At 33.2% G+C, this 11,483-nt stretch overlaps 1 protein-coding gene across 2 annotated transcripts in view; it reads left to right on the forward strand.

The window, feature by feature from the left end:
* The window catches only part of CNPY1 (canopy FGF signaling regulator 1), a 56,860-nt gene extending 45,706 nt beyond the window's left edge, over nucleotides 1–11,154 (forward strand). The window contains exons 1-4 of one of the 2 annotated variants that reach the window (XM_074272168.1): nucleotides 2,894–3,311; nucleotides 3,977–4,180; nucleotides 6,018–6,114; nucleotides 10,163–11,154. In XM_074272168.1, the coding sequence (XP_074128269.1) occupies nucleotides 4,037–4,180; nucleotides 6,018–6,114; nucleotides 10,163–10,203 (282 nt within the window). In that variant the 5' untranslated portion in view covers nucleotides 2,894–3,311; nucleotides 3,977–4,036 and the 3' untranslated portion in view covers nucleotides 10,204–11,154. Of the gene's footprint in view, nucleotides 1–2,893; nucleotides 3,312–3,976; nucleotides 4,181–6,017; nucleotides 6,115–10,162 lie in introns of those variants that run through there. The other variant, XM_074272167.1, reaches the window with a different exon arrangement.
* The last annotated feature ends 329 nt before the right edge of the window (nucleotides 11,155–11,483 follow it).

Raw genomic sequence — 11,483 nt, forward strand, 5'->3', positions numbered from 1 at the left:
ACTACAAATTATATATTACATATGTGAACACTAAGCAAGAGTTAGAGATTTCACTTGAAAAGTTTGAATATTTAAGATTAACTTTCATCTTGGGTATATTATAATTGCAGTGAAATTTAGAAACCAGAGCTTAATTTTGGATTTAGATCATGCAATACATAGGTGCCTACATAAAAGCAACAGCAGATAAGAAAATGTTGTGCTGGGTAAAATGGCTTTCTCCCATTACAATGATGGCTGCCTTCTTCATTCATATTTTAATGAGGTTAGTATCTCTGAGACCGTCTTTTAGGGGTGGAGGCCCATGTCTCCGGTAAGATTACAATAGGAGTTGCTTTATTGACAAGTACTATTCAAAATCTTCACAGTATAGAAAGAAAGACTTAGTCTTATTCCACTTGTCCAATACTTATTACTCTCTTAGTATAAAAACACTTTTCAAGAAAAAAAAAAGGAAGCTCAATTATTCAGTGAACATTGTTTAAATTTACTCTGGATAGTTCAGGAAAATACAATTCTTTGAAATCCTATCATACAATTCCTAAGTATATCCCCTTAGAGTTGAAAGGCGTGGACTATGGGCATTATAGTTTATAATTCCAAACTCAATGCTATTGACAACATAAAATGAAATCATGTATGCAATTGATCAAACCAAAGAAAGTTATCTGGTGCTTTTTTTTTTTCTCTCTCTCTCTCTCTCTCATAGTTTTGAGTTCTGAATAATTATGTGATTTCTCTTAATAAAACTTAGGCAGGAAGACCTTTGTGAGTTATTTCTGTGCTGTTCTGTTGCACCAGATAAATACACTAGGGACAGTTAGCTGCTTTAAAAATTCTCACATTATGACTTATATTGGATAGCCTACTGTCTTAGGGAAGCAAGAGGGAAGAGAGGGAGAGAGAAAAGTTTGTAACTCAAAATCTTACAAAAATGAGTGTCAAAAATTATACATGCAATTTGAAAAAAAGAAAATACTATTTAGCGAAAAAAGAAAAAATTCTCACATTAAGTTTTATTGAAATCTATTAAAGATATTGTATTTTTTTTTAAAGCCATGTAATATCCTGTTTTATTTAAAGATTCAGGCATATGTTTTTAAAACTGAGGAAAACAAGTTATATGGGGTGGGGATAGGAGGAGCAAGGTGGAGAAGTGTCCTTTGATAAATTATTGTGCATATAAACAGAATTCTAAAAAAAATTTATACTAATTTTTACTTTTGGGATGCGTATCTGTGAATTTTCATAAGTTTTTAATAGTTTCCTGGTTTATCAGTTTAATAACTAAGTAGGTATTTAAGTTTGTTGGGGAGGAGGGAAATAAATACCACTTCTATTCAGCATCAATTTTTTTTTTTTTTTTTTACTGATTTAATCTGAGATATCTAAGTTTCTAAGTGATCTCTTCCAAAAGTCTTATACTTGTCAGGCATGTGATGTCATCCTATATATTTCCCCAAAGTTACTACGTTAGCTTTTCTGATTGGGTATGAGGAGGAAAAAGGAAGAAGAGGGGAAGAGAGAGACAGAGAGTAGAGGAGAGGAAAGGAGGGAGGGACAGGGAGAGACAGAGACAGAGACAAAGACAGAGACAGAGATAGAGAGATAGAAGAGACAAAGACAGGGGAGAGAGAGAGACCTACACAGAGAGAGGGGGGAGGGGGACAGAAAAGAGAGAGAGGGAAAAAGAGAAAGAGGGAGGGAAGAAGAGAAAGGGAGAGAGGGAGGAAGACAGAGATTGGGGGAAGGCATGAGATTTCTTGAAAAGCATTGGGATTTAAAAGGGGGTTGGGATCTGCTCTTCTGAACTTAAAAATAAAATACTGTCTTGCTGGCAATCAGACAGTGAATGCTTAAGAATACTCAAAATATATCCACCAGAAAAATACTTCTGTTGATGGTTTCCCTTGGTCAGCTAATTCAACTCTTCTGCATTTATAGCTTCTTCCTAGTGATAATCATACCATGTTTTAATCCTTAGCTGTTATAATATAATTATTTAAACTGCATTTCTACTTTACCTATAACTTCTGTTTTATTTGTAAATCTATGCATAATTTTAATCTTAAGAGATCTTACACATGATAGACTCTTCATATGCCATTTATTGATACCAAATTGAAATTCACATATATGATATTTTATCTGTTGTGCATGAATTTTTTTCACCAAAGATAAAAGTAAATCATCCCTTGTGTTTGGAATATATATATTTTAAAACCACTTACTTTAGCTACTTTTATTATACACAGGTATTGATTTTCTTCACTCTAAACAATTCCCATGAGTTTTTAGAATTTTCAATATTCTGGCGGATAAATCTAGTTTCCTGGCAAACTAATATTTTAAAAACTACATTTCTACATGATTTAATGTACAAACACGGAATGTGTTTCTAAACCAAAAAAATTAAAGTCAAGTTTTGGAGCAAGAGGAAGCGGTAAGTAGCCCTGTGTATGTGCTCAAAGAAGAATTGGAAGGGGGATGGCGGATGGTTCCTCAGCGATGTTTGTCTTTTTTTTTTTTTTTTCATTCTTTTCCAGAGTTTCACTTTTTTTAAAGGTAGATTCCATCTTGAGAATGGGGTTGGATGGGGCTGCGAGTGAATCATAATACCTAGTTTTTAAAACACGAATACAGAGACACACACACACACATACACACACATACACCCCACAAACAAAAACTTGGCTTCAATTTTAATTCTCGAGCTTTTATTTATCTGATTTGTGGCCAGATGGTGGTGAAGCAAGGAAACCCTTTGTGTAAATGGGGAGCACATGTGAAAGTGCTTCTGTAATGTAATCATTGAGACCGGAAGGGTTCATACTGTGTCTGAAAAGAGACAATAGAGACTGGATATATCAACATTGCAGAAATCGAGTTCATTTGTGATTCAGCCCCTTTCACTATGGTTGTCATGAAAACTTCCTACTTTGATCAGCAGAGGGTGGAGAGAGAGAGAGAAAAAAAATCTTCTAAAGGCCGAAGGATGCTGCACTGTTGTTTACTGTGCACTTGGCTTCAGTTCACGCCCCCTTCCGGAAGGAGCAACAGGGACCAGAGCATCGTGCACCTTGACCTGTCTAGACTGCAGAGAAGTTTTTTTGTCCCGGTTACCAAGGGCGAGGGGTGCTCTTTGACCCTTGGAGCACTAGCTGTTGAGACCCTCACTAAGTATGTAGGTAGTGTCTAAATGTTTCTGCTGAATTCTTGCTGAATTCTGAAGGGAAAGGAACGGACAAAGACATGGACCAGCTGTTCTAAAATAAAGCTGAAATAGTAGAACCTTGGAGAAGTTAAATTGCGTAAGCCATTATTTTTCTTTTCTTTCTTCCCCCCCTCCCTCCCCAACCCCAACCCTTCTTGCAAAATCTCTTGGGAAGGATTAAACAGCTGCATCAGAGCTGAGGAACAACTAGCTAGCTGCAACGCAGGACCAAGGGACAGCTCTGGCTACTGGGGCTGCTTAGAGCTTCCCTAGAACTCTGCTGATGCTAAAACTGCCTAGAATTTGAAACAAGAAAACTCTTGTCGCCAAGGAGAAACAAAATAGCAGTTAAGAGTTTGTGGGCTTAGAGTGGTAGTCTACTTGTTGGGGGTTATGTACAAATAATAATATAAACAGTTACGAATATACAGATAAATGTATTTGTACTGGATTTTTTTTTTTAAACAGTGTAGGGATTTCCGTGAGCTTTCAAATATGTGTAGGTTTTTTTTGTTTTGTTTTGTTTTGTTTTTTTTTAGCAAAATGCTACCTGAGCAAGAGTTAACCTTGTAAATTATGTATGTAATTTTGGTGAGTAGCTAAGTAGACTTAGAGATTAATGCCGGGTTGTGTGCGGAGTTTCTGTACGTCGATTTCCACATGCAGTCTGACTTCCAAAGGTCTCTTGAGTAATATTAAAATTAAGAAATTCTTCCCCTTCCTTCCTTCCTCCCCCCCCCTTTTTTTTTTTTTTGATAATAGATTCCTTTAGCCCAGTCAGAGGCATTCTTAACAGAAGTTTTGGAGACCGTATGTCAGAGAATGAATGACTACAAACTTGAAGATGATTCTGACGACAGGCCAAAGACATTCAAGAGATTTGCTCCGAGGAAAGGAGACAAAATATACAAAGAATTTAAACGATTCTTTTTTTACTCCGATGCTTACTTGCCTTTGAGATTTGCGGTAAGCGATCCTCTTAGAGTCCAAGTTGGGTTTTCCATGAAAATAATTGCTGGCTCGGCTTTTCATTGATGAATCTCAAGACACTTTTGCAGCACGAGAGGGGTAGTGAGTTTCTAAGAGCACTAAGCAGAAATGCCAAAGATTGAGTTTATAACCCTAAAAAGTCCTCAGCCTCTCCTAGACCTAATTTGCCATTCTGTCGCCTTTTCAAATTATTATAGTAATTCAATTTCAACTATACCTTATCAGAAACCTAAGTGGGAAGTATGCTAATTAAAAGTATTATTCATAAATTGAGTAGTTTAGACTTTAACTTTCTCTAAAACTGAAAGGACTTAAAACTATTTGATTCATTTGGAGGGATGATTCCTAGCACTTGGTTGTTGCCCAGATAGTCTCCTTTCAGATTTTCACATAAGAAATCGGGGCCTGTTCTTTCTCAGTTAAAAGCTAAATTAACACTAATGTCATTTTCAAATATGTATAGCCAAATTATGGGTGGAAGAGTATGGGATGTCATTAATTTTACCTAAGGCCTTGCAGAATAAAGAGAAATTTCTACTGAATTAATTCAAATATTCTGGCCTAGAATTCAGTTAAACAAAGGTCTAAGTACTGTACAGTTGGCTTTATGCCAATTTCTTCTTCCAATAATGTTTATTTTGTGAGAATGCTACCCTCTCTGGTTTGCAAAACTGTGTCTTGCAGAATATCTACTAATATGCTTCTCTGGTCTTAACACTGTTGAAACAAAGTGATGGAGAAGTCACATTGAAATGTTTATTTGATTCTCTCATTGGCAAAACTCTCAGATGTGCTGAAAACCCTGAAATGAAGGCCTATGGGTACCCTTGACTTAATTTTAATTAAAAAGTAAAGATAAAACTTCAATGTTAAAAGTATTCTGAGAGTGAGAATAGAAATGAGTGGTTTTGTATTTCACATTATAAAATAAACATACTTGTAATTAAATTTTAAACCATTTTTCCACAATGCCATTATATCTTGGTTTTTCAAACAGTAAGCAGGAAATTTTGAGTAAGATCATAGCAGGTTTTCATGAAACACATTACCAATCCCTGGAAGTGGAGACTCCTCCCCTCTTACATTTCCCCCCCCCCCCAAAAAAAAAAATGCTTCTGGATGTCAAAGATATGCTGCAGTTAGACTCCAGGCTAGCCAAATGCATGAGGCAAGTGTAAGCTCCATCTCTCCCTCTTATGAAATGTCAGGTTTCTCCTCACTTGCCCAATGGTGAAATTATAGCTATTTTTTTTAAAAACATAAAACAGGGTGAAAAGAAACTTCCATAAGTATATATTAAACATGGTATCCACAGAGAAATTGAAGATGCATTTATTTGGATGGGTTAAGGACTGTAATTGTCTTGACATTATAGACATTGTCTAGACATTAAAATAGATTATTATGTTAAATCTGAGGAAGCATTTTGGCCAAAGAAGCTACTTGGTTTTTTGTTTTTGTTTTTGTTTTTTTTAAGCACAGTGGGTTTTTAGTGAAAAAAATTATAAATGACCAGTTTCAGCTACCTGAATGAGTTATCAATTTAAATATGAATTTAATAATAATAATAAGAAATAAACTTCTTTATTTCTCCCTCCCTAAAGTCTATAGTTATATCATTATAAAACTAACATAATGATCTACTCCTAAAAAAGATAGTACCAAAAAAAAAAAAAAAAAGACTATCCTGATAATATGGGTTTATAGCCTTGTCTAATGAGAATTTTACTAAGTCTTTTCTAAGAAGGAATTCTGCATGTATATTGTGTATGTATGTATGTGTATACATGTGGTTTTTATTATATTTTTACAGTGTGAAACGATAATAGAAGAATATGAAGATGAAATATTCTCACTTATCGCCCAGGAGGCAGACCATCTAGCTGACAAGTTGTGCACTGAAAAATCAGGTACTGTGTCTGATGTAACATGTGCGCTCTCTCTCCCTCCCTCCTTCTTAACCTCCCTCCCTCTCACTCTCTCACTTTCTCTCTCTCTCACTTTCTCTCTCTCTCTCTCTCTCCCTCTCCCTCTCCCTCTCCCTCTTCTCTCTCTCTCAAGATTTCTGGTTTTGTTTTTTTTTTCTCTCCAAACCTATTGCTTTGGTCCAACAAACTGAATTTGAAAACTCTTCTGATCTTAAATCAGGAATGCCACCATGTGAAATTAAAAAAGCAAACAAAACAAAACAAAACCCAAACCCATGAAGGCTGTTAAATCATTTCAACACATTGGCTTATTTCACTTTTTAAAAAATGAGATATATGTTTTCACCATGATCTTAACACTCAAAACACCACCTAACACCTTATATTTTATAATTAGCCAAAAGTCCCAGATTTTTATCTTTTTTTTTTTTTTTTTAAAGAATCTAGTTTCCATTCAGGAAAAGAGTATTTTCTCTATGCTGTCATCCAGTTGTCGAAGATTTATGACATTAGTTCTAACGAGTTGCTGCATCAGTAATGAGATGGAACCTGAAACTATTAAGAGTTCTGAAAGTTGTTGTTTTTGCTAGTGAGAGCCTTTTTTTCTATGGGTGCCCCCCCCTTTTTAAGGAAATCTGTTTCAAAACATTTTTGCTTGAACAAATCCTGAAACATATAATAAAAACAGTTCTTGAAATATATATATTCTTTTTTAAAAATCTGAAAATAGAAAAAATCTCAAATATCTAGTTTGATAATTGATTAATTATCTAATTTGAAAGTTGATACCCATATCTGTTCTATGAATTTCAGAATATGTAGTTATGTATATGTATGCCAAAAAGTACATAATTTTAATTCCTTTCATAAGAATATAGTCTAAAATGGACCTCTTTTTTAAAACAAGTTTCTTTAACTATAGAGATAGAATATGCATGAAGGCATTAATGATTTTAAATCAATGACTGCAATAGTAGTATGACCTAGTCGAACATATTGTTCATGTTAAAGTTTGATAAACCTAAAGAAAAAGAGCCAAAACATTGTAAACAAATAGTTCACTTATATAGCTTTCCTCAAATATTGTTTATAAATATTTATCTACTAAAGCATAGACTTTATTATTTAAAATGATAGTAAAATAGACTAGAAGTCTCAACTTGCTGGATATTTTGGAATTTTTCCTCCCATGCAAACATCTTGGTTATTTTCTTTCAGAATCCAATTAGGAGTGAGGGATAAGAGGAGGGGAGTGATGAAATCAGAACAATTTAGAAGTTTGGAATTTTTGTGACTACTTTGAGATAAGTTATGTAGTGACAACAGAAATTAGCATTTGAAATAACTTTGTGCCATAATATTTGATGACAGATGGCTTTTTCTTTTTTAAAGTTTCCCCAAGAGTTCAAAGAACTTCTTATCCAGGAATGGACAAAATATTCATGAATGATTTGTGACATATTTGTTTGCCTGTACTTTTTTTGCTTATTACAGTATCTGTATTTTATATTAATTGATAATATAAATATTCTGCTGTATCTATACCCAATCTTGTGATATAGAAAGGATTGGGAAAGTTGCCTGAGATGTTTACAGCAAGCATCTAACTACATAGAATGGAGTTATTTCTCTGAAATTACTTTTATTGGCCTTAAAAATGTTTCATGATCTTTTTCCCTTTCACATCATTCATATATATACACAACACATATGTAAATATGTATTACATTCATAGATACAACTGAAAGAATTAAATGCAACTAAGAAAGTGACATTTTGATCTGTAAACTTCTGGAATCACTGCTATTAAAGGCATTCAAATAGACTATCCTCAGTAGCATTTGCTTTAAAAAAATTACTCTAACCAACATTTTCCATGCCAAAAATAACTATGACTATCTAGGAGTATGAGTATTAGTAAAGAAACTGAAAATTAACCAATCAAAATGCAGGATAGCATACTAGTTGCTATACTTGCCATATGCTTCTGTTTTTCTAGGTATGTTTCTATGTTTCTGTACAAATATAAATCTTTTGATAAAAATAAAGGCAGTATAAAATACAACTAAGTAGAGATCATCCCCTTTTAAAACAATCTAAGGTTAATTATCTAGGATATGCTACTAATGATATTTTTAAAAAGCAAAAAATTATTCTGTGGGAGGAAGGAAAGGTAAATACCTAAAAACCATAATAAAAGCAAAGCACAGCAATGATGGGCATAGCAAAAAATAGTAGCCAATAGACTGTCTTCAACCTTTCTGGTTGATTTCAGCAATGGTCCTAGAAGAACGGAAAAGTGTTCTCCTTTGAAAAAAAATCTAACTATTCAAATTATTGCCTCAAGATCCATATGACTTAATTGATCTGATAGATAATATTATTATAGCAATATGCTATTTTAATGGAAGCATCTCATTAACTTCTTTTGTCATTATATATTCTAAGTGATGCAATTTCTAAAATTTGGATATTTTACATATGGATCATTATTTAAACTTGTGTTTCCACATGCACTAAGGAGCTTTTATTTTTATGAAATTGAATCACTGAACAAATATCTATGTTGAATACCTACTATGTGTTTAGAGCATTGACCTAAGGGCTATTAAAAATATTTGCTGGTTAATCTTTTAAATATTAATTATAGAAACAAAAAGAATACTATTTTTAAAGGTTTGACATTAAAAAATTGAATTAAATTAGTGACTTTGCATAGTTATAGGTTTTGAATTTTGACCTTCATATAGAAGTGTTGGGAAAGTGGCCCATTTCACCTGACTTTTGATAAACATAAACATCTGTCAGCAAATATAAGGCTCATATGAAGCAATTACAATTACATCTTCTATTAATTAGGGGAAAAGGAAGTGAACTTTGTCAACTTTGGGCCAGGATCAGCATTTCCTGGAGATGTCTATAATAATTTTGCCATCATTTTAAAATGTTGTTAAGAGCTTATGTTCAGATCTGCATTTGTTATTGCTACCTTTCCAATCAACAGGGAAAGATATTCAATACAATTTTATCTTCTGCATGAGGCAGAAGATTATGGGGTCATTTCTCATCAGATAAATTTTTTCCCAGCTAAAGAATAAGAATTAATTTACTGAATTTGCTTCATTAAATTATTGGTTGGGCATACAATGCTATGTTCTTTGGTTAGATATTTTGTTGGTCAGAAGGTAGTAATTTGAGGATAGTTGGCCCTAAAACACTATCAAGATGAAAGAGTCTTCTAGTAATTTCTGATTGCTCTAAATAGGATAAAAAGGTCATAATTTAAAGCAGGCTTGGGGAAAGAACAAACCCTGGTTCATCGTAAATCCAAAGGGCTTGTGTCTGCTGAGATATCAGTAGACATGTGTGTGTGTATGTGTGTGTATATATATATATATATATATATATATATATATATATATATATATATATATATATATATATAATATGCATGTATATAATGTATATATATACATATATATATAATATATGTGTATATATATATAAATGTATATTCTTAAAATATCCTACTTCAAATAATTCATCCTATAGCTTTAAACTTCAAACATAAAAAAATTAAAAACACCATCACTCCTCCCCCTCAAAAGGCCAGATGATCAGACAAAATGTGGCAGAGAACTCTAAGATGTATCCTCAAGCATTTAAATAAAAAACCACTTTGGTATTTACTCCCTTCAGCCTCCAACTAATTTTGCCTTTAATATTCAGCATAGGAGAGAACTCAATTCAGTGTGCAAAGGCCAGACTTAAACGTTTTCAACCTGAAATACAGGGCTGGAATTGTTGACCAGTCAGAGTCATTGGCTCTAGCACAGTTCAGACGAAGAATGGATGTGGTACCAAGATGTCCATTCTCTTTTGTTCACTACTGCTTTGATGAAATAATAAACATGGCAAGAGTGGCAAGTGATAAACTTATGTCAGGGAAGGTTTTGCTTAACCATGCCCCCAAAACTGTGTCCAGCTAACTGAGCATGACAGTAATGCAGTTTAACTTTTCTTTTTCCAGATCTTTGTGATGTTCCTTCTACTAGTCCCACTGAGCTTTAAGATGACCAAGCTACTAGTTATAAAGAGAAGTAAGGTGACAATCTCTCCCCTCCCCCAAAAGGTCAATGCCTATGTTCTCTGTCTCTTCCTGCCTTTCATCCATAATCAGTACTCATGCTTCTGCTTTAAGTGTGTGCTAAGTTCTTTGATGGTTAAAACTGAGCAAATTTTTTAAAAGTGAAAAAACATAATGACAAATTTTTTCCTCTGAATAGTTTCTTCAGGTAAAGTTATAGAGTCCATCCATGTCTATTCCATTGCTTTAATAACATAAGACTTAAATGAGACAATGTGAGAGACAATGTGATAAATGAAAATTTCTTGGAGGGTTATGGAAGGAGGATTTCCTATAAACACGAATAAGAATTTAATAAGGTTTAACAAATTATGTGCTACAAGAGATGTGTTTTGGTTAGAGAAGAACTTTATTCAAATAGCTGGTTAGTAATATGAAGTCAAGCAATAATTACTGGCAAGTAGTTCTTAACCTTTCTAGCTCAAGGCTAATATTGCCCACCCAGATTTTCACAAGGGATAGATTTCAATAACATAATTACCTTAAGCTTATCATTTTCTTTAAAAAGGGTAGAACAAATATGAAGTTGATCATTTTTGTTTAGAATCATAATGAGGTTTGGTCTTTACTGTAAGTTTTAAAATACCAAAATCTAAATTCAAATGATCTAAAAATGTATTTCTTGCTTATTATACAATATACTCTTAAAAGATCCCATCAACAAAGATGCTTTGTTTTGTTGATGAATATCTTGCTTAAATAAAATTGTTGTTACTAGCATATAGTGAAAATTATTTCTGAAACTAATTGTCTAGTAGTTATCATCATCATCATTGGAAAGGAAGAGACAAGGCTTTGTTACACTGAAAGATATAATTTAGTATCAACATATTTAGCACAAAGACTTCAATTAAATCCAACAAATATTTATTATTCTTTGCAACACAGTAAATGCTTAACAATTTTTGAATGAATAATAAAATATAATTATTGTACTGTTATCTATTTCTATATAATTTCTGTTCAATGAAATTCTACTTTATTTACCATCTGTGCATCTTCACTCATTGTAAAAGAGAAATGCTCATTGATGTCAGTGAGAATGACTACAGTCAATGCCCAATAGAGCAGAGGGTAAAACTATTTGTCTGTATAAAAAGAAATTTCACCATATAACATACTTATTCAAAAAACACACTAAAGGACATGTAATTGGGCTGCAGGAAAGAGTTTAGGAAAATGTTATATTCCACTTTTCATTGTG

Source organism: Sminthopsis crassicaudata, chromosome 5, assembly GCF_048593235.1.
Source record: "Sminthopsis crassicaudata isolate SCR6 chromosome 5, ASM4859323v1, whole genome shotgun sequence".
Taxonomy (NCBI): domain Eukaryota; kingdom Metazoa; phylum Chordata; class Mammalia; order Dasyuromorphia; family Dasyuridae; genus Sminthopsis; species Sminthopsis crassicaudata.